Genomic DNA, 23,574 nt, shown 5'->3' on the forward strand with positions numbered 1-23,574 from the left:
GCCCCGACTGGCGACTCCTCTGGCCCCGTGCCGCACCCATCCCCTCCCGCGGCCCGCGCCGCACCCATCCCCATCCAGCCACCAGCCCTACTACCCACGACGGAGGCCGGCGGCCGGAGTTCGACGCCGCCGCCCACCAGCGCCGATTGGCCCCGCTCACTTGGGTGCGGGTTGGCGTGGGTCTTGACCCGACGTGGATGACCGCGAGTCGACTCGTGACCTGACTCCTCGTGAGTCCTTCGTTGTCGCCGCCGCAGGGAGGCTTCGGCTCCGCCACCTCCGCCGTCCGCCGTGCTCCTCCTCCGGTCCTTGAGGGACTCAGATCCAGGTGCTCCTCCTGACCTCCTCCGGTCCTTCATCTCCTCTGCATCACCCTTCCCTAATCCTCCTCCTTTTCCTCATTGGCTCACCCATGTTCATCTTCTTGCTAGATCTGCGGGGACGGGAATCGAGCAGAGCAGCGACTGCTGCAGCTGAGTGCGGTCTCTTTCTTCGGAAGCGAGGTCTCAACAACAGCTCAAGATCCAGCAGAAAGGTGCGGCCTCTTTCTTTCCCAATTGAATAGCTCGCTCCAGTGCTGTCACAGCTCGAAATTGAAAATTGCTGCCGAATTAAATTGCTTCTCACTAACAGAATAACCCATAAATGTTAATTAAGCGGACTAGCAACAGCCAACAGTATGGTTAACTTCACTATTGGTTAATTGGTTTAGATTCTAAAACAATTTCAAACTAGTGTCAATGACATGCTGACTATCAATCACACAGTGTTAATTTTTTATCATGCACATAAAACAGCATACCACAAAGAGGATATCAACCCGTGGAGTATTTTCGGAATATTGCAAAACTCGCCTATTGCTTTTCATGGTTACTTGCCAATTTATGTGAATCATGACATGGCTTTTCTTTACTTAAAAGATGACTGCATTACATGGTTTGACAGACATGTCATGCTTTGCCAATTTATGTTAGGTAAGTGTAATTTCTACAAATATGTGGTCTCGTTCTATATAAGTTATATTACTAATTTGTGAATATATCAATGCAGGATCTCAGTCTACTTTCGTTGGTGCTTTGATGACTTGTCTTGATGAAAAAGATGAAGAAATGGTATTCCTGTCATTTGCTTATGTATTCAACTTGTGAATATACTTATTAACTTGTATACAATGATGAACAATTCAGTAATGAGTTAATCTCTCTATTTTTGTTTCGCAGGATGAAGATGATTCCACCATAATTGATGAATGAATGAAAATGAATAACTATGTAATAATGTTATTTGTTTGGAGGCCTAGTGGCTAGTGGCCTACTGTTATTTGTTTGGTGAACCATGGATGTTGATTTCTATTGTTTCACTTGTATTGAACATTTGAACTTTGGAGTGCTCCCTGTGTCTGTGTGGTGCTACTTTGTTTGTAATAATCTCAACTATTTGTAATAATCTCACTGCACTATGTCTTGCTAGAATGTAGTTGCTGTCATGTTTGTTTGATTGTTTATTTATTTTGCACTTTAGCTGTCCATTCTTATTGGAAACTTGGAAATGGTGTTGCTGGCTTGCATTGCTGGTTTGAAAAAAAATCGGGTTTCGGATTATCCGTTCGGTTTCGGGTATCCGCGGGTTTCGGTTTTGGGTTTGAATTTGTACCCGAATTGGAGTTCGGGTCGGATTCAGGTTTCATGTTCGGGTTTCGGTTTTGGGTGCCTAGATACTCCACCCGAACCGAACCCGACCCGTTACCATCCTTACCCATCCTCCTTTTTCTCACAGGTTTGACTTGAACCCTGCTTCTTCGGGCGACGACCGCACACACGAGCGCATGAACGTTAACTTCCTCAAGACCGTGCAGATTGCACTACCAACCTATCGTTTGCCACGGTGAAAACTTAACCCTTACACACAAAAAAAAGGCCTTCACGTCCAAGCACTACTCCTGAATAGTACTCCAGGGTCAGTCGGGGCCTGATGCTCGCCAAAGCATGTATAAGCACTTGTCGAGTAGCAGTCACCTTTCGTGAGCAGAGCGACGCGGACGTGGACAAGGATTCCGCAACGACCCCCACGCGCTTTGTCCTACGCCGTGCCATCCATCCATCGTCTCTCCATTCAGAAAAGGGAGAGAAAACTCAGACTAGTGTAGCAGATCAACGCACTTCCTCGCAAAGTCGCAAAGAAATACTACTACTAGTAGCTAGAAAAAGATTCTCGCAGGAAAATAGGAGGGAGGATCTACGGAGTAGTAGCGAGCAGGCGTTGGGCACGCCGTACGGTCACGGGCGTGCAGCGGTGGCCGGGCAATCAAGCGGCGGCAGCGAAGGCGCCAAAAGTGGTTGCCGCGGGCCTCGCCATGGCCTGCAGGTTACTACTCCTGTACAGTAACTCCGCCATTTGCGTTCGCTAGCTGGACAGGTTGCCGGACGCGGAGGAGAATTCAGGTGAGCAGCTTGCACATAGGCGCGCTGTGCCGCTCTGTCCTTGGAGCTTGTCCTTTCCAGGGCTGGCTTGGCTCCTGCCTCCCTTCTTCAGCAATCAGCAGGGGGCGCGCGCGGATGCCATGTGGTGTTGTACTCTGCTCGGCTAGTGGGTCTCATCTTCCAGTTCTATGCAATCCTCTTCGTGTCGATCTCGATGAGACAGACGTACGTATGTTGCCAGGTTGCCGCGATCGACCACAACTTCTGAAAACGTGTGCGATTGTGTAACTTCGAAATTCATTTGGCGCAATACGAGCAGCCGTTTTTTTTTTTGAGCTCAAAAGGAGATAGAGTACCTTTTTTTAGAAAGAAAAGAGGATATACCTAAATGGAAGGAAATTGCAACCGAGCAAATTCAGCTCCAAATTGGTCTGCCAAACGAACTTCGCCGCCCGAGTCATTGGCCGGCCCACTTCGACGGACTGGGAAAGTGGGCCGGCTCATGCCTCCACCGTGGGCCCAACAGAAGAGGGAAGCCCAGCGCACCTGGCCCGCCCGATACCACTTAGGCCAGCAACTCGCCACCGGGGGTCGGTGTGGGCCTGCGGGGGGTTAGTGTCCGGGCCTGCCTAACGAGAAGCGGAAGACCAGGTGACCCTCGTTTCCCCGCCTCGCCCGCTCGATCTCCGGCCGGTGACATGGGGGCATCGGAGCCCGTGCCTGCCTCCCGGTCTCTGGGCACGCGGCGACGAAAGAGAAAGGGGAAAAGGAGGGCGAGAGCCGGGAGGAGAGTAGAAGACAGCCAGGAAAGCAGCCGGACCGCCAGGAAAGGAGGAGCAAAGCCAGCCCCGCGCCCCCGGCGGACGGCGGGGGGTGTGCTTGGACACATGGTGGGGCAGGACACGGACCTTCCATCCGCATCGGGAGGAGACGGACGGGTCCGATCGATCGTCAGCTGCTACGCGCCTCATCCCCAGTTCTCTTGGACCACGTCCACAACCCGGCCCGGCGACTCGATTGGAATAGGATCCCCATTCCCCGCGCCCTTGTGCCGCCATGACGCGGCCTGTCCTGTCCCGCCGCGGAGACGCGCTCTGCATTGCATGCATCCCGTCTGCTTGGTACACAGGTCATGTACTGTACTCGGCGGCGGCAGCGGCAGCGGCAGCAGCAGCAGCATGTGATCCCACAAACCGTTGAAATTTCTGTTCTGCGCGCCCGGTTTAACCGAACGGGGGTAATTGGAGTGCAACGGCTTACATTTAATATTACTGTGAAACAATTTTTTTTCCGTCAGAATAGTAACTGCAACCGCGATCGCGTGCCCCAACTAGGCAACTAGCGAATAGCGATCCCGACCTACCCTCCATCCGCCGTCCAAACAAAACTCTCCACTTCTCGCGCCACAGCAAGAGCACGACGAGACTATCTTGTGGCACCTGGTTGGTTACCCACCGGTTACAGGAACCTATCTTGTGGCACTGTCATCTGATGTTACTACACTGGACATCAAGACTCAAGATGTACGCATGCATGCACTGGACGTTCCCTAGCTAATCTGTTTATTAGCGCCGTCATTTTCTGCGCATGGCCGCATGGGGCATAGGGATGGCAACGGGTCGGATTCGGGTTGGGTGGAGTGTCTGGGCACCCAAAATCGAAATCCGAACTTAAAACCCGAACACCGATTCGGGTCAAAATCCATCCCCGAAACCGAAACCCGCGGATACCCGAAATCCAATTAGATACCCGAAACCCGCTTTTGTAAGACAATCACCGCGTTCGCCAGGCTGGAGCTGGAGGCTGGAGCTGGAGTGGTGTGAGAGAAAAATACTGTTACCTGGCTGGTGGCTGGAGTCTGGAGCTGGAGTGGTGTGAAAGGGAATTACTGTAGGGCTGGAGCCCTACCCACCAGCCGAACACGGTGAATATAGTAAGAGCAATAAGTAGTTTTTACAAACGTATACATAATATATATAACATTTACATGTATAAACAAGATGCAATAAATAGTAAATAATTTCCTAAGTCAACATAGAATAAATTTAATAGTTTAAGTAAACAAATTTATTACTAAGTATATTATAAAACATGAGATTTTACTCCAAACAGTTATTCATTGGGTATCCGCGGGGAAAAACCAAATCCGAACCCGAACCCGATAAGTTTCGGGACCCGAACCCGAAAACCATGGGTGAAAAATCATACCCAAACCCGAACCCACAATATCCGAAACCCGCAGATATCCAACCCAAAACCGAACAATTGCCATCGTTGGGACGCGATATGGATCACTAGCAATCTAGCATGGCCACTAATTATTGTGCACCAACAAGGTTGTTAGCGACGCATCACCTACTACCCTTGGCAATCGTTGGCGCTGCGATTTCTCGCGCGGCAGCAGCACCGGCGCTTCTTTCTTCCGCGGTTTCACGTACGTTTTTTTTTTGTTGGGTAACTGGACACCTTGCGCCTTCTTTATTTTTGCATACGAATGCACAGCGCACGATTAGCCTTTCTGTTGAAGTAGCAGCTGATGGGATCTAAAGTACTATACACTGGTCTCGACCGATTTATTATCTTTTTTTGGGAATAATTCGAGCGATTTATTATGCGCGCGACAAGTTTGGTGCACGCACCCGGTGCCAAAGGCGCGCGATCACTGGGAGGACATGTGGCGGCCGGACACGGCGCCGTTCTTGACGACGAGCATGGAGAGGGCACGGCGCGTTCACGACCACGGGCCACGGGATGGCGCGGTGGGGAGTTGGGGACAGGCGGGTCTCGGAGGCATCAGGGACGCTGGGCTCACATGCAGCAGGTGCATTGAAGACGGACGACCAACAGTAACGGCCACCAACTACCATCAATGGGAGGGAACAGAGGGCCTCTGCTCAGGGCGGGACACCGGACGCTGCGCCCCAGCAGCAAGGCTCTTTCCTCGCCCCGCCTCACCTCACCGCTTTGATCTCATCCACTTCCTCGCTCCTGACCTCACCTGCATCCTCCATTCTCCATCTCCGCAATCCCCACCCATCCGCAGTCATGATAACAGGTCCCCACAAGCAACAAACATGCCCCCCCCCCCCCCCCCCCCGCGCGCTCTCTCTCTCTCTACATCGCATGGGGTAACCTATCCGGTGAATACAGGGGGTAGTTCCCAGCATGTACCCGCTGGTAACAAAAGCATGTGCATTAGAGGGAAATTGCCCTGTGCATAAAGCCGCGCCGACAAGCATTGCATGATCTTTACGTCCTCCGGCGATCCATGCATTCCAACGGGCGCAAAGAGGCGACTCATGTGACCCGATCCCGGCCGGTCGCCACCAAAGTTCATCAGGGCCCATGTCACCAAAGCGAGCTCGTCGTCGTCGACAACGCCACGAACCGACACAATCAACACAAAATACACTTGCAGATCTAAGCCATTTGTAATAAGTGTGTTTCCGAGGGATGGAAACTTCCATTTTCTGGACATGAGATGAAATTTTAAATAAACCGGAGCACCCCATGGCAAGAGGTAGTTGGTCATGCCACGGCTCCACCTCCACGCACGCAAATCCACCACGCAAACCCACACCCACACCCAACCCCAAAGGAAGAAGCCCGACGACACGCAAGCACGCACCCCATCCATACTCAAAGACCGAGAAGAACACGGGACCCCCACCGCACAGGCTGGCATGGCATGGAATCACCTGTCCTCGCCTTGGCCTTTCGCGCCTCCCCAGACCGGCAGCGGCAGCGCATAGACCCCGGTGGGTCCTCCCCGTCCCCTCCCGGCCCCACTAAATAACATTACATTAATTACCTCCTCCACTAATCGCCCCACTACTACTACCGCTGCCGCCAGGCTAGCACTTGTTGGGCGTGAAGCCGACGGCGCCCTTGGCGGTGTCGAAGCTGACGCGGGTGCCCTGCTGCTGCACGTTCCCGATGATGGACACGGCGGCGTTCGTGGGCGCGAACGCCAGGCAGTAGGTCCCGGCGCCGTCAACGGGGATCAGGTAGTTCTTCGCCGGCAGCCGCAGCGCGCCGCCGCCCTCGAACCGCAGCGCCACGGCGGGCACCTCCACGCTCGTCCGGCCCGACAGGTCGTAGCACGTGTCGAACAGCGACACCCCGGAGGTCCGGGGCAGCGACGGCGTGCCCCGGACGAAGGCGTCGCGGAGCGCCGCGTAGGCCGCGGCCTGGAGCCGCGTGACGGCGGTGCCCGAGTCCACGATGACGCCGCCCGACCCCGAGGCGGCGTCCATGGCGAAGGCGGAGGGCGGGATGGACAGCGGCTGCCCGCCCACGGAGATGCCGGTCATGGCGACGTAGTAGAAGGTGCTCGTGCGAGGGCTGCGGAGGAGCGGCGCCGTCACGGTGCCGGCCTCGGCGGCGCCGTCCCCGAACTGGAGCGTGGACGCGGCGGGGGAGTCGCGGTCCACGAGGCAGTAGGAGAAGGTGGCGGCGGAGATCTGGGACGGGAAGGAGAGCGGGCCCCCGCCGAGCGCGAGCAGCCCCGCGGCGCCGACGAAGAGGCCCTCGTTGTCGTGGCCGCACCCGATGGCGACGTTGCCGACGGGCGGCGAGTCCCCCAGCGTGAGCGTCTCGGTGGCGAAGTCGCCGACGGTGTAGGAGCCGTCGCCGTAGGCCACCTCGTAGAGGCAGGCGCCCGTGGCGTTGCGGCAGGCGGCGGTGTCGAGGTCCCGGCAGCGCGGGGAGTCGCAGGGGACGGCGGCGTAGGAGGCGGAGAGGGAGGGGTCGAAGACGGGGTCCGACTGCTGGTAGCAGTCGGCGCAGGGCTGGCACTGCACCCAGGTCACGTCGCTGCCGGTGTCGAGCACCATGTACAGCTGCCGCGCGGGGCTGCCGATCCCGACGCGGGAGAAGTACTCGCCGCTGCCCTGCCCCACGCCGGACACCACGGGGCCCTGGATCGCCGCCGCGGAGGCCGCGAACACCGCCGACGCGTTGGCGGGGACGAGGTCGAGGCGCGTCACCCCGTCCGCCGCCAGCGCCGCGCGCGCCGACACCGCCGCGGCGCGGGACGCGTCGCGGCGGAGGCGGGACAGCACCAGGGACCGGTAGCTCTCGTGCCGGCCCTGCTCGCCCGGGAGGAAGTCCCGCGCGTGGAGCCGCAGCGTGAGGGGGGAGGCGCCCTTCCGCGGGGAGCGGCGCTTCGGCTTCCCGGCCGCCGCGGCGGACTGGTGCAGCGAAGCGGCGGCGGCGGCGTCGGTGGAGAGCGCGGCGCGGGCGCGGGAGAGGGAAGCGGCGACGTCGAGCGTCTCCGTGTCCGCCGCCGCCGCCGCGGGGTGGTGGCGGCGGGAGGCTGCGGGCGTTGGCGCGGCGGCGAGGAGGAGGAGGACGAGGAGGGCGGCGGCGGCGGCGAGCGGGAGGAGGGTAGGCGGCCGCATTGTGGCGCCGTACGCTCCCGGTGGGTGGCGCGAGGAGTGGGTGATGCAGGGAGCAAGGAAGGTGGTGGGATTTTTCAAGGCCGTCTGCTGCAGCAGCAGCCTGCAGTGATGAGAGGGTACGGGATGGGATGGAAAGGAACGGGGGGATCACGTCATTCCGGTGCTGGATTAACCCGCTTCCGCTTCCACCCCCGCGGCGGCGAGGGCGAGCGGAGCGGAGGAGCTTTTAGGGCATGTTTGGTTTGGCGCCTATGGCGCCACACCGCGCCTAACCTGCGGCGGCCGATTCGGCCGCCACACCTGCGGCGCGGGATGTGTGGCGCGGTGTGGCGCTGTAGGCCACGAACCAAACACGCCCTTAAGCTCCAACAAGACGGTGGTGGTGAGGGACGAGGACAAGGTCTACCTGCACCAGGGTTAACCGAACCGACCGGTCCGGTCAAACCGCCGCCCTCCGGTAGCGGTTTACCGGACCGGTTTGACCGGTAACCGGTGGAAACCGGTTGAATTCAAATCCAAATTCAAATAAATTCAAAAAATCCCATGCAACCGGTTCCGACCGGTTTACCGGCCGGTTTGAATGGTTTACCGGCCGGTTTTACCGGTTTACCGGTCGGTTTGACCAGTTTGAATTCAAATTCAAATTCAAAAGCTCCCGTGCAACCAGTTTACCGGCCGGTTTTACCGGTTTACCGGCCGGTTTGACCGGTTTGACAGGTGGGCTTTAATGGGCCGGCCCATTTTTTCTTTTTTCTTTTTTGATTTAACTTTAAATCCCCGCAAACTATACTAAATGAACGAATTTTTAAGAAAATTTGACACTATTAGATTCATTGCACCTTGAAGTATTTTTAGGAATTTTTTGGGAATTTTTTATTTTTTGAATTTAAATTTAAATTTTGAATTTTGGCCGATATAGTACCGGACCAAACCGGAATCGGGCCGGACCGGTTTGACCGGTAGACCGGTTCCCACCGGTTTGATGAACCTTGACCTGCACACGCTGGTGGCCGGGACAGGCGGGCGGGGCGAGTAATCATTTGGGTTCGCAGGATTAGCGCAAAATCATCACCTCCAAATCTCCGTGCAGCAATGGCGATGCTGCCTACCCGTGTCGTGCTCGTGCATTCACGGCCGCAACCTCGGGGCCGTGCTCCGGCACTGCAGCTGCGTCCAGTTAAGCGTGGCACGTGATGCCATGCTCCGCGGCACCGTCGTTAGTTACTGCTGGCGCCGTAACGTAACGCAGCGAGCCATTCTCAGGTTTGTTCGTTTAGCCTGAGATCGGGAGCACGCAGCTTGCGTCGGTCGGTCGGTGCAGAGATTTTGCTACTAGGAACCCCTTGAGTTGAATATAAGGCTGGCGCCGCGCGTGCTCCCAAACTAACGATCGCGGTCTCTTCTCCTGCACACTGCAGTTATGTAAAGACAAACGCCACCGACTAGTAGTAAACATTGATTAACGGCGCTGCCGACGGATTATGCAAGGATGGGCGCCGCCGTCTTGCGCCTTGCCTGCGCCGTTTACCTACCCGTCTTTGAATCCTACGGAATCCAATTCCCATTATCAAACCCGACACACATCATGGCCCGCGAAATTTCACGAGCTCCCCCCGTTCAGAGGATTATTGCTTCGCTTGCTCCAGCCTCCAGGCGCGGCGACAGGATCGATCATCCATGCCTCGCGTTCTGCTGCGTCCACAAGGAAAAGAAAAGGAAGTGTGGTCTGTAAACAAAAAAAAAAGGTCGCGGCCAATTTTCAAAAAAAAAATTCTACACTACCCATCGCATTGAATTTTTGGACATATGCATGAAGCATTAAATGCAGTTGAAAAATATAACTCATTACACAATTTAACTGTAAACGATGAGACGAATCTTTTAAACCTAATTAGTCTATAATTAAATATTAATTATCAAATAACAATAAAAGTATTACAGTACCGAAACCTACCGCGTCACTGCATGTGCTATAATCTGTAGGGAAAAAAAGATGGTAGCGAGTCTCTGGTCGAAAGATCGGTAGATTTGCAGCCCGGCAGTGCCCCGGTCAAGCTCCTGCGGTGGCTGAGTCGCTATTTTTCTTTCTTTCTTTCTTTTTCTATATTGAAAAAAATGGCAGACTCACACTCACCTGGTCTGCTGTACCTAGATTCCGCAGGTTCTCTGTGCACATTCCTAGATCATATGTCACGTTCTCGTTCCGGCGGCTTTGCGGAATCTTTTTTTTTTAAGCAAAGCTTTGCGGAATCTTGCGCGCCCAATTTGTGGTTCGGCGTGTGCATTCCATCATCCACTGCGTCGTTGCAAGGTGACGAGCAGGAAACTGCAGCCTACACAATACAAGAATCCGGGCTCTGCGCAGGATTAGCGAGGAGGGCTCTGCAGTTGAATATTTGTTGGCGCCATGCGTGTGCTCTGCTCCAAAGTCCAAACTAACGAACGGCGACGGATCGATCAATGCCGCTTCTTCCAGCTCCAGCAGCCAGGGCGCGTTGGGTGCGAAACGACAAAGGCCACCCACATTTTGTGGCGCAGCGGGTATTGTATTGATTCGAGTCGTTGGCTTAAAAAAAATGGAGCAGTAGACAGTAGTGCCCCTGCCAGGCCCTGTCGTCTTGCGCCCTGCTCGTACGCCGTTCGCCTACCCGTCTTGCATGCTGCAGGATCGCAGATCAGGCCAACCAAATCACGGTCCCCTTTCGCAAAAAAAAAAAAAAATCACGGTCCCACGAAAATCATCCGCACATATTGTGCGCGATGCCAAAGCGTTTTGCATCCGTTTTTACTTGCTTCAATGATCGACAACGCAAAGGAACAAAAGTATAATTTTATTTTTACTCTGCGTGCCTGTAGACGAGTGTACTCTGTAGAAAAGGGTAGGGAGGTCAACGGACTCGATTTGGCAATGGAGATCGACAGGTAGAGATGCAGCGCTCCGGTCATCGCATAGCTCCTGGGAAGCCCGGCCCTGCCGGCTGCCGCATCTGGAATTCTGGATGCTGCTGCTCTCCCTGTGCACTGTGCAGCGTGCACATTCCTAGATCATGTCATGGTCTCCCTCCCACGGGCCAAACCGACGGCCTTGCGAAAAAATTTCACGCACCCATGTGGGCTGTGGCTTGTTAAGATTGATGGTGTGGTAGTTTCATTTCAAACTAGTACTGTTAAGAAAAGAATCCAGATATCTGGAGCCGAGCAGGAGAAGCCCAGGTCCTTCTCTGCAACTGCCGAAGCGTCAAGCTGTAATCAGAACCTCCGTTTAGCCGCTAACCAACTCCTCCTGGCTTTACTATTGCTCCCAAGATCAGTGCCGCTGGTATACAGATAGTAGTACTCCACAAGTGTAGTGTACCACGGAGCACGGACCCGGTGTTAATCCCCCCTCCGGCCCTCGTCGCAGTAGTTAATGCAAGACAGAAAAAATTACTGCCAACATTTGGTTCGGAGTAACTGGGCAGATCGGTCTCGGGCAGTAATGAACCGCGCGGCTCCGGTCAGGTCGTCCTCGCCAGTCGCCACGGATCACATTCATGGATGGATCATGGATGGAGCCCGTGTCCGCGCGTGAAACTTGTTACACAGGGCGCGTTAATTGCGGCGTAACGGCAGCGCAGCAGCGGACGCAGAAGAGGACCATCACTGTCGAGCCCACATGAACGACGCACCTGCTCCGGCGAGGCGCCGGCCGGCCGGCCGGCCTTGCCGTGCCGTTGCGTGTGCTCGCGCGCGCGCGACCGGTGCTAATTAAAGCGAGTTAGCGTTTAACCATTGGCATGTGAGTAATTTTTCTTAATAAAAGCCGCTAATTCAGGTGCGGCGGGGCTCGCCTTCGCCTACTTTGTGTGGGCGCGCATGAAGGAAGGGAAGTTGAGGTGGGGGTCAGCACTGAGGGCACCCGCAACGGCGGGCTATTTAACTGGCGATTTGATTTTTTAATCTATGAACAGTAGTTGCACAGTACTCGCTAGCGTGGAGCGAAGCGCTAGCTCGCTCACAGGCACAGCTCGAGGCGCCTCCCTCTCATACGCACGGGATTGAAGATTACTGTGCCAATTTTTTTTCCCGACCAAATCGCCAGTGCTGGCTAGGACTGCTGGAGACGCCTGATGATCGCTGGGTTTTCCTCTTCCCTACGTCGCGGGTTGCCGCAACAGCTATCATTGATGGTGGGCATGCTGCTGCCAGGGCCGGGCCTGCCTTTGGGCTTTGCTCGACAACGCCCCGGGCCAGCCAACTTTCCATCCTTTCCTACGTGTGTAGCAGTACTAGTACTGTGTAATAAAAAGGAGACAGCGACTACCACAAAAATGGGCCTAGGCGCGGCGCGTCCCGGTCTGGGCTGCAGCATGGAGGCGAGCGGCTCGCCAAGTCCTGAACCTATTTTTTTTTTTCATTTACTTCGCAAATGCGCTCAGACATGGCCTGGGGCACTTTACTAAAGCTTAAACAACGTCATTGCAAACTAGGGCTCAGAGGTGTAATTGTGCAAACTGACGCACGACTTTACTTTGTGTTCTCCCTGCCTTAGCACACCACAAATCATGTGGTGATGTGGCTCCCTCCTCTCCTATACATAGGGAGTCATGGGTGGTGGCCGCCATCGATCCAACAAGTTTGCACGGAGCTGATCCTCCGTGGACCCAATTGAAAAGATGTGGCCTGTTAAATAAGGTCTCCGGAGAAGGGAACATACTTTCTCCGGTCTCCATCGGTGAAACACGAGCAAGGATGAACTTGTACGTGGTGGGAACAACAATCCTGATTGCTACTAGTCCGTTTGTTGGATTGAAAGCCTCCTAGTAACATCTTAGTGGGATTAAGACCTCTATGACACCACCAGCCCCGCCTAGCCGAACCCTCCATCACTCGATGGCATCAAGCAAAGACGCTATCCGGTTGCCGCAAGAATCTACGGGTCTGGTTGGTTTCATGGCTAGTTGTAGCCTGACTAGGATCCTAAGCCAAGCCAGTTTTGTCCAGGCTAAATCAATGCTAGTGGGTCTGTTTGGTTTCGGTGGTCTGCGGTAGCCTGCATTGGCTAGCAACTGTTTGGTTGGATGTATACGATGGTACGATTACCTTGTACTTGGTTGAAAGGTGAAGTTACCGCTTCATCTCCCTCCTCGACGGTGGTAGAAGCATTGCATCCCCATTCAGGAAAGCAGCAAGCCAATCTTAAACTAATGGCTGCGAGTGGTGCCGTTGAGGTGAGTACTCCTTTGACTAAACCGAGGTACTACTAATGATGACTATAGCTACTACCTCAACGTTATGGCCTTGTGAGCTATAACAAGCTAGAAGAATATTCACATGCGTCAATTCGGTGGAGCCGCCGTGCTCAGGGAGGTGTCACCGGGGAGCAGCTACTGCGCATCAAGAACGCGTGATTCAAGGGTGAGTTCGACCGTCTTTACCTACTCACTGGCAAGTTTCCTCGGCAACCCAGTCTCCAATCTTCGACGTAATCGATTTATTAGGCAATACCTAGCTTCGATTCAGTTCTCATACGCTCGATTTGGATTGTGGGGAACTCGAATTTGATGAATTGTTGGTTCAAATTTGTCTACTGCGATGTTTGATTTGGTGCGGAAAGAATAATTGAGGGGTGTGGTGGCCACTTCCAAGGTTCGTTTTCTTTTGCAGCCGCCGGCTCCGTGACCATGGCACGCTTGACCTGCTTGATGTCGGCGAGAAACTGGATGAGAATGTACAGGCCGATTATAGGTCGCCGGAGCGTCTCGTATATACTCGAAGTTGTCGATGTCATCATAAGCTAAAATTTGCTTGCTTCTTGGCGTCGGCTATTATGTCAGGTATGTCGTGCTGCTTCTCCATACCATCCATCATATCAGTGGCCGATTTAGGATTGGATTAAGAGGAGCTAATTAATTTTTTTCTTCCTCTCTTTCACTCCACTTCTTCCCCCTTTCTCCTCAAAGTGGAGAGGGCTCCATTATTTGTGGGGGTCAGACCTGCCGCTAGCTCCGCCCCTCATCATATGTTGATTCTGGTGCAGGATAAAGCCGACACCTTACCCTTCGGTGGGGTCATCAGGCCGCTGTCTGCCATTGTTAGTTCAGTGGAGCCACGGCTCCAAACTATTAGTGCAACCATATTGGAGCAGTGCATTGATGAGATGGAGTTGTGGAGTTGACAAGGCTGCCTTCCTTGGTCGTCGCCGCGGATCTGCCAAGAATGTCCAACTCCAACATACGATAAAGACCTAGGTAGGGATGTAAATGGTACGGATATTTTCTAATTGTATTCGAATTCGATCCGGTCTGGAAGGGTTTTATTTGTCCGTATCCGATTCCGAGTATTCAATATCCGTAACTGATCTGTATCAGAATACTAAAAAGTTACATTTTTCTGATGTCAATATCTATTACAATCTTATCCGACAAAAACTAATAATATTCGTATCTGACTCCGTATTTGAACCAAAATATAAAAACCAATATGATATCAATAATATCCTTCCATATTCGATCCATTTACATCGCTAGACATAGGACTCTGCCACCAAGCGGAAATGACGGCCTCCTCTACGTGCCTAGCAGCCTAGGCAAGCAAGCGAAGAAGCTGACTGTGGTAGCCTAGCTTACCCCTGTTTGTACAGAGGAGCCAAAGGTAACTCTAATGAATCGTAATATTGTATCTCCTTCATTGAAAAATAAAAAAAAGTAGTATCATCCTGTGCACCTAGATGAGCTGCTGCCCAGACCAGTTCAATAATGACCAGGTGGATTACATTGAAAAGAAAAAATAACCACATGAAAATCATGTGTTTCTCTCACACCAAATCAGCACCAGCCACCAGCCAATCAGCAGTATTTTTTTCTCACAACAAATCAGCACCAACTACCAGCCACAGCCAGCCGAACAGAGCAAATAAATTTGCAAAGTATGAAATTCAACTTAATGCCCCATTTCGGCGTGTATCCTTCCTCACTGGCCCCCATCGATTCGTCCCATGTCCAAGCGTTCATCCTTTTCTTGCAAACACTGCACCACTCTACTTGTAGTCTAGTGCGTTCTTGTTTAATCGTGTCCACTGGCCTGTGAACGAATAAAGGCTCAGGCCACAACATGCCCCTGTTGATTATTGCCCCTTTGTTTTTGTTTTATTTTGTTTGGCTTGGATACAGAACAGAACAACAATTGGATACGCCGTCGTTCCATGCAATGAGATTTGTTTCTTTTTCCTCCCTGGTGGATGGACCAGTACATAATCATGGCGTCATTTGTGCCGGGAATGGAGCTCATGACATTACACACGCACTGTGCTTCTTTCTCGCGGAGCTCTGGCAGCCCCGGACTTTGGGTTGCCGGAAGGGCACTGCCGTACTGGTGACCTTACAAGATGGGGGTGGGATGGGGGAAGACCGGCGGCGAGGACGCCGACGGCTGAGAGTGAGAGAGGCGGCTCGATAACCGGTGGGGTAGGAACTGGGCTGGGGAGCGCCGTCCTCTCAGATAAAGGCGGCACCGGACTGTGGATCTAGCGGTAGGAGCCGCCGGAGATGAGAAAGATAAGCGCGGCAGGGACGAGAGGTGACTGTGACATCTTGGCGTGCAATTTGGGAGCCGGGGAGTGCGACAGTAGCAGACGTGGACGTGACGGCGAGCGGGCGGCGCCCCACCGCCCCGGCCGGCGCTCGGGACCGACCCTCCGCGGAATCACGCAAGGCAAGCCACGCCGCGGGCCGGCTGCCGCGACCAAACCCGCTGGCCGTCGACGGATCAAGTTGCTCGCAGTTCATTTAGCCATCTGAAGGAGCATACCTGACCCCAAGTCTGGGGCAGGGAGTCACACGGCTGCCTACTGGACGTCTGGACGTCGCTCGCGGCGCCACGTACAAGCTGCGCCCTCGCGCGCCGGTACATATATTGCTCCGGTGCGCCACACCAGTGTCATACCAGGCCATCAAGAACCAGAACCTGGTTGTGACTTGTCAGCAACCAAGCAGCTGTCTGAGCCTCTGATCAACACACTGCGAGCAAGAAGCAAGAAGGCCAGGCGGCGGCCAGGAAGAGGCCGAGAGGGGATCAACCAAACCAGCTGATCGGTCTCTGGTTCGCTTGCTGCCGTGGGAGGCCCCAACGGAACGAGATCCTCTGCAGTCAGTCTCCATGACTGCTCCCGACAGTCGCTGCATCGGAGCCGTTCACTGCCATCCAAATTCACTGCCATCCAAGGGAGCAGCTGAGCCCACGTCCTCTACCTCGTTCGTGTCTTGTACGGCCCAACAACACGGCCTGCTAAGCGCCGCCGCCGTCTTATGTTCAAGCGTCACGCCGTCAGCTCGAGCGTCGTCGCCGTCCCCTCGCCAGGGGGATTTTAACTTTGTACCGTTATAACAATCGCCATTTTTTGAGATATCATTCTTATTTTTAGCATTACAAAATCAACACTGGAGAAAAAAATATTTACAATTTTACCACTCTGACCCCGTGGACGCCGGTGCGGCTGTTCAAGTAGGCGCCACGTCCCCTCTCACCCCCACCCCCGACCCGAGCCTTTTTATCCAGCCCGCTTGCCCAACTCCAGCCCAATCCACTCTTTCTCCCCTCCTCCGCCTCTGCCTTGCTGCTGCTGCGCCGCCGCCATGAAAAACTATGGAGCACAGCAAAGAAGGAAGAAACGAAACTAGTAGCGACCGACCACACTGGATCAACTGACTTCTGAGTATATGAAGATCATCAGATGTATCATGCTTGTGGACAACATTTCAGACAGGGTGATCTGGTGATTCTCCGAAACACGGAAGCAGTTCTAGTAACTGATAAGACCAGGAACCATGTTTTTTTTTTTTGGTTCTAACCATATGGACACGAGCTAAATTCTACTAATCTGTCCCCCTTTCTGCGCCGCTACAACATGAAAAGAGAAGGGAAAATGAAAAGAACGAGAGAAGAAGATGAGAAGCTTCACCTTTGCTGTTTCTACCCCTGTACAATGAGGCCAGCACCCAATCGAGCAGGTGCCAAATCAAAATCATGACAAATTTCATCTCTGGACAGCCCAATTCGAATCACGCTGTCTCGAGCGTCCGGGCCAATTCGACCGCGTTCTTGGCGATCTTGCAGTTGTCGTCGTTCACCAGGGTCTCGCAGAGCTGGAAAGCTCCCAGCTTTATCGCCCGATTGAGGACGAGCACGGCCTGCTCAATTGCCCGGCGACGCCCGAGAGCACGGGCACGATGCCGAGGATCTTGCACAGCTGCTGGCGTCCCTCGCGGCACTTGGCGAGGAGGTCGAGGTGCCCTCGCGGCACTTGGCGAGGAGGCCGAGCACCTCGACGGCGCGGGCGGAGCCGACGGCGGCGAAGTCGGTGAGCGCGGGCGCGGCACCCTCGCGCACGGCGCCGCCGCGGTTATCCGGCAGCTTGCAGAGCTCGTAGAGGGTCGTGGCCGCCTCGCGGCGCTCCCGCGGGCCGCCGCGGCGGAGGAGCCCCACCAGCTCCGGGATGGCCGAGGGATGCGCGCTGATGCTGCATTTGTTGACGTCGTCGGTGACGAGGCTGGTCTGCGCCGTGGCCGCGAGCGCGGCGACCGCGCCGCCGCGGCGGAGAGCGCGTCGACAACGCCGTCCGCCACGAGCCCGACGCGCGCGTCGTTGCCGTCCCGGGTGAGGAGAAGGAGCGCCCGAGCCGCTGCCTCGTCCCCGGCCGCGGCGTGCGGCAGCAGCACCGCCGCGTTGCCGGATTCCAGCACCTCCGCGGCGATTGCCCAGGAGTTGCCGCTCCCGGCGACGCCGGCGGCGCAGCAGCAAGGTGGAGGCGAAGGGGGCAGTCGCGGAGCAGAGGAGGAGAGAAAGTGTGAATTGGGCTGGAATTGGGCACGCGGGCTGGATAAAAGAGCTCGGGTCGGGCGTGTGTGCGTGTGGAGGGGGGGTTCGAGAGGGGACGTAGCGCCTACCTGGACAGCCACGCTGCCGGCCCCACGGGGCCGAGAGCGGTAAAATTGTAAATATTTTTTTTCTTTCGTACTGATTTTGTAATGTCAAAAATAAAAATATTATTTTAGGATGTGGCGATTATTATAATAGGATAAAGTTAAAATCCGCCTCACCCAGAGTGGGTGTGGAGCTTCCACGGCGAGGCCCGCATCGTGGACGCCGTGGACCCGCGGCTGGGCAGCGAGTGCGACGACGGGGAGGTGCGGCGGGCGCTGCTGGTGGGGCTGGCGTGCTCGAGCCCAGAGTCGGAGTTGCTGCCCGGGACGCGCGCCGTTGTGATGCTGAGCGGCGAGGCGGACCCGCCATTCGTGCCGGCGACGCAGCTGTCGATGTGCTTCAGCGCCACAATATCAGGTTCAGCAGCAGCGGGGGGCGACACCAGGTGACCCGACCGAGCATAAATCCGACCAGCTCGCATAGCTAGCTAGAGTTCCTCCTCTTTGTCCATCTCAATGCGAAAACAGAGCAATTGCAAAAGGATTAATTCCTTGGTATGCGATCCTGTGCTTGGGGAATCGGGCAGCAGCCACAAGATGAGCTGAGCTAGTTACCGTCGCATGGCAAGGAAAGCATCTGCCTTCCTTTGTTCCTCTGAAATTGAATTCCAATCCAATCCCTGGGCGGCCCAATTTCGTTCTTGTTCTTCTGCTTCCCTTACCTTGCCGTTGCCGCACTATGCTTGGCCGTGTGCTTACATGGCGTGAAGCCCGAGAGCACTAGCTGGAGCAGCTGGAGCACTAATCCTAACACCAGCACGCCCTTTCATACGCAACGATGCCGCATCCCGCAGCGAAGGGACGGCGACGGCGAGACGCTCGGCATGGGAGTGGCGACGATGCAGCTCGCAGCGAAGGGAAGCGACGGCGCGGTTCTGGGCGAGCGGATGGTGACGGCGTGGCTCCGGGCAAAGGGATAGCGACGGCGCTCGAGCGGAAGATGGCGACGGCATGGTGCTTGAGCAGAAGACGGCGGCGGCGCTTAGCAGGCCGTGTTGTTGGGCCGAACAAGGTGCGAACGAGATAGAGTGCCTGGGCTCAGCTGCTCCGTTGGATGGCAGTGAACGGCTCCGAAGCAGCGACTGCCAGGAGACTGACTGCAGAGGATCTCGTTCCTCGCGAACCCGGCACGCCATCACAGCGACTCCGACGCTCGGGACGCGCTTGAGCTTGACGACCCACAAGGCACCAGGTGCCCAGCTCGGGCTACGCTGCCGGCGCACGGGAGCAGGCGCACGCGTCCGCCGTAGAGGCGCAGGCGTGGCGTTGAAGCGCCCTGCGTCTGCGACCGCGGGGAACAACAGGGTCGCCCGTCGTGGTGGCGTTGAAGTGCCCACTAGGCCACTACTACTACGACGAGGAACAATCTACTGAAAGCGGTGTAAGAATGTTAAGAGAAGCGAGGCTTTTTATCAGTATGGTTGTGTAGTCATCTGCTCTTGTACAACTTTGAAGCGAGTGAGATCAGTCAAGAGAAAAGTTATCTGGTGATCTCGGACGGGGCCAACTGGGAAACTTCTTTTTTCTCCCTTCTCTCATTTCCTTTTTCCTCTCCCTCTTCTTCATTCATAGTATTTGAAAATTGTGTGTGTTGGTGGTGGTGGTGGTGTGTGTGGGTGTGGGTGTGGGTGGAGCCCCCTCCCCATGTTGGATCCGCCCTGGAGACGTCCGTAAAGCCTATGAGCTATGCGTGCGCAAAGCCCAGCACCATCAGATGGGATGGGATTGGAGTGGAGCACAGAGTTGGGTCATAGTTAGCACCCATTCTCGTGTAATCCATGTAACATAAAACCATAATCCATGTAACATAAAACCAACACGTCTTGGAGAGATCCCTTTAAGAATTTTGAAAAAAAAGATTATAAAGAATGCAGAATGGATGGATAACTGAAAATGTTAAAACTTTAGGATCATCAGAGAGTAGATCAGTGGGGTTCCTTCTCTTCTTTTTGATACAAGTTCTAGATTTACAGGTGAGTACAGAGAGGAGAGGAAAAAGGACATTCCCCAGTGGAGCTTGAGGTGCCTGCTATCTCGCGATCCTCGGTGAAGATCCGCTCAGGGGCGGCGACGGTCGGCGCAGTGGAGTGGCAATGGCGATGCAGTGACGTCCTGGCATGCCGGCGCGGTGCAGTGGCCGGTGCTGGTGGCGCTTCCCGTTGCTGACAGCCTCCCTTAGTAGATTGGATTAGGGTTTTGAGGTGGGGAACGGTGGCGGCGGTGAACCTCGTGTGTTCTGCCGCTGGTCCTCACCTCCCTTTTATGGGGCTGCGCGAAGGGGGCCCACCAGCCTTACATGGGCTGGGCGCCCCCGATCAGGGCGCGAGTCAAGGTCCATTTGGTCCGTTGGGCCCAAATGGAGGAGATCAATACTAACATTCTCCCCCTTGATCTCATCTTGTCTTTTAACTTATCTCAATCTTTACTTTCTTCATTCTTGATTCTTTATCTACCTACTCCATTACGGATTAGTGCATATGAGCATGCCTCATCGTCACGGTCAATAGCCGATGGACTTAACAGCTACAACACACTTCTCGGTTCTGAAATAGATACTTTAACTTTGGGCCCTTTATCGTCCGGAAAACATAGGCTATACCATAAACCCATGTCGACTGTGTGTTCTCTGTACACACTGGGCGGCAAGCCTTTAGCAAGCGGATCCGCAGACACTTTCTGTCATTTATACTCACAATGCATTTCATCATGATTCTGGACTTTCTCCTTTACAACGTATAACTTTGTGTCAATGTGTTTGGCACCACACTTGACTCGTTGTCATAGGAGCAAACTACTTTAATGGTTATTGCTGTTGTCAACCATTATCAATTCCGAGTACAGGTTCCCTTAACCATTTTGCCTGTCCCTCGGCCTCGTACCATGCTATACCATGTCTTTTGATAATTGTTTCATTTTGGAGCTTTTCCACACAAAACCCCCAAGTGTGAAAGTTAGCGACAATTGTGGATTTCGCTACACATTTCACATGTTCTACTTTTGTACTCACAATCTTTTGAGAGTACTTGATCTTTCCAACTTAGCATGAGGCCGACATTCTCAATTTTATTCCAGTGATCTATATCTGGATTGAACTTTTGCCAAAATAACCCGGATACACAAAAAATGTCAAGGTAAGTTCTTTACTTGCGCGCCTATAAACCTTCCAGCAGCTGAAGCATTTGGAACTATTTCCATTTCATATTGGTTCCTGGAACACTAAGGTTCCCAAAACTATTACCCTTAACGATAGGAACAGGCATAAGTTTATTCATATGCATACTTTATTTCTTTAGAATCTTTTCCAAGTATGCCTTTGTTGTAGCCATAATACCCCCTTCCTTTTATCTCGATGAGCTTCAATTCGTAGAATGAAAACACATCACCGAGATCAAAATTTAACACCACCACTAGAAAGTAGGATGTTATCTTCGTTTAAGATGTGGAAATCAGATTTCCCATTCTTTTACTTTTCCTTAAAAACTATTGTCCTCCCCAATCTTTTGGAAAACCCACAAAAAAATCATATTGTTTCATTTAAACTTTAGATACCACCGTTTCGTGGCTTTCTTCAATCCATAAATGAATTTACTATTATGGTATCATGTATGTTCTTTCTTCTCTTTGACTAAAACTTTTGTCACAAATTTTGATTTATATCTTTCAACATTCCCTCTGGAGTCACATTGCCTTTTGTAGGTCCATTATAACCTACTGTGATGGCTCTTTTAGGAATCATTTCTTTCTTCCATGGTCTTAACTCGTGGAATTTTTTTTGTGACTTCCTCAAATGAGGTGAACAGCCTCCATTTGATTTTCTTTACTTTGTATAGGGCTGTTGTTGCTCCTTTAGCCAAATGGCAATGGATTGACAAGGTCCTACATAACTAGATCATTCTTTATATTATTCATTTTCTTTGACAGCTAACAACAGATGTTGTATGCAACATCAATAGGCATGAGAAACTTTTGTTCTTGAATCATTGAAGTGGACACGCATTCCTACTTCTCTTCAAGTCTTAGGTCTCTTCATACCATACTCCCCCAGATTTTGCCATCTTTTGTAAATATGGCTAAATACTGGAATTTAGCCATTTCTTTACATAGGGGTATCAGTATAGTGACAATTGTACTCCCCCTGACGGTCACATTCAATTTTAATAGATCATCTCTTGCTTTTCAATGCACATTACAGAGGAGTATCTTTCTAACTATCTCACATTTCTCCCCCTCGAAATGTGGCATGAACTTTTCTGCCACAATTTCAAAAACTATTCTCAACTTTCGTGAATGAGGAAACTTTTATTTCTTATTTCATCCACATGATTACGACATGCAGAATCAAGTAATTTGTTACTTTGTATGGGAGTACCTTTTATTCATTTTACTTTGAAAACTCAATAGAGTCCTTTATTCGATATGACAGTACTTTTTTCTCGATTCACTTCACGAACTTAATAGAGTCCTTTATTACCAGTACTTTAGCAAGTCACGCTCGCATATCTTTCTTATTTTGAGGCTCGCATGTAACTTTCCATTCTTCTTAAACTCATTGAGTGCTTAATCACTGTGATACAATAGAAGTGCCCGATCAATTCTAGAATAGCAAAGCTACTCCAAACTTTTCTCCTAGTGTGGGATAAACCAGCACTTTAGTCATCACAACTTTTCTCCCGCCATACAGGATTAGCACTATGCCAACTTTACCTCGTCATGCGGGTATTGTTTCATACTTTTTCCAGACATAAATATCAGGATTGGCTCATATCAAATTCAAAAATAAATCTGAATATTCCATGACACACATGCTTAATTCGACGTTGGTCAAATTAAACATGTATGACTTATCACAATTTTGAATGAACTCAAAATGAATTCTTCTTGATCGAGAGAACATAAGAGAATTTCCTGAACTAAGCTCTTATCGCTCTATCTTCTTTTCTTGGATCAATATCCACGAGTACTTTTCTTTTCAAGACATTCTTTAAAGAGAATACACTTTCTCTTGTGATGACCTTCTTTCTTTATGAGTCGCAAGTACTCCGTTCATTTTCTTTTGTCCCTTCAAGAAGGACTACATGCAAATCTTTGTCTGAACAGATAACAATTAAAACTTTAAGTTCTATTCTATATCACCGTTGGGCAGAAATAGAATAATCTTTTACATTAATTCCATATCACCGTTGGGCAGAAACGGAATTAACGTATGAAAAACTCAATAAACTTTAAAACCATATATTTGCTACTCAGAATTAAATTCTCCCGTTGGTTCGAATTTAATTAGAGGATAATCAACTTTATTGCAGCGAAAACTAGAAAAATACATTTCTCTAATTTAAGAGCAGTTCTTTATCTATTCTCTGAAAAAAAAGGTCACTATGATGCAACATTTACCATGGACTTTAAACTTTAAGCTATAACTCATTAAAAAAATTATAATATTATTATCATCAACGTTGGTCAGAAAATAACAATACTATAATTAACTTTAGATTTGTCTCCTTTGAGAATTATCTTTATAATTTCAATGATGCTCAACTTTGAGACTTCAAATGGCATAAAAATGTCAAAACTCAACTTTGACTTTAAACAGCGGAAGCTTTTCTATCTTTTACTCACAGGGAAAGAACTTAATTTAAGACTTTTCGACTATTCTTCCAATTAAATCTTCTCGTTGGTTCCGACTTAATTGAAAGATAGCAATAGTATAACAGCGAAATCTTTTCCTATCTTTTATGGCAGCGGAAAACTTTTCTTTCTTTTCACAAACTGTACTTGGTACACATTTTCTCTCTA

General features: G+C 52.1%; 1 protein-coding gene, 2 long non-coding RNA genes and 1 pseudogene across 3 annotated transcripts; 2 read left to right on the forward strand and 2 right to left on the reverse strand.

Moving 5' to 3' along the window:
* The first annotated feature begins 1,048 nt into the window (after nt 1-1,048).
* LOC120710474 lies at nt 1,049-1,504 on the forward strand. The gene is made up of 2 exons (XR_005689904.1): nt 1,049-1,112; nt 1,221-1,504. It is a non-coding gene; the product is annotated as an uncharacterized LOC120710474 (long non-coding RNA).
* A 4,321-nt stretch (nt 1,505-5,825) lies between these two features.
* LOC120706048 (protein ASPARTIC PROTEASE IN GUARD CELL 1-like) lies at nt 5,826-8,035 on the reverse strand. The gene has a single exon (XM_039990617.1). It carries the CDS (start codon nt 7,820-7,822, stop codon nt 6,275-6,277), a length of 1,548 nt encoding a protein of 515 aa, XP_039846551.1. The 5' UTR covers nt 7,823-8,035; the 3' UTR covers nt 5,826-6,274.
* A 4,748-nt stretch (nt 8,036-12,783) lies between these two features.
* Nucleotides 12,784-14,177, forward strand: LOC120710475. Its single transcript, XR_005689905.1, has 3 exons — nt 12,784-13,219; nt 13,469-13,638; nt 13,842-14,177. It is a non-coding gene; the product is annotated as an uncharacterized LOC120710475 (long non-coding RNA).
* A 2,378-nt stretch (nt 14,178-16,555) lies between these two features.
* Nucleotides 16,556-18,203, reverse strand: LOC120709641 (annotated as a pseudogene).
* Between the last annotated feature and the right edge of the window lie 5,371 nt (nt 18,204-23,574).

This window comes from Panicum virgatum, chromosome 5K, assembly GCF_016808335.1.
Source record: "Panicum virgatum strain AP13 chromosome 5K, P.virgatum_v5, whole genome shotgun sequence".
Taxonomy (NCBI): domain Eukaryota; kingdom Viridiplantae; phylum Streptophyta; class Magnoliopsida; order Poales; family Poaceae; genus Panicum; species Panicum virgatum.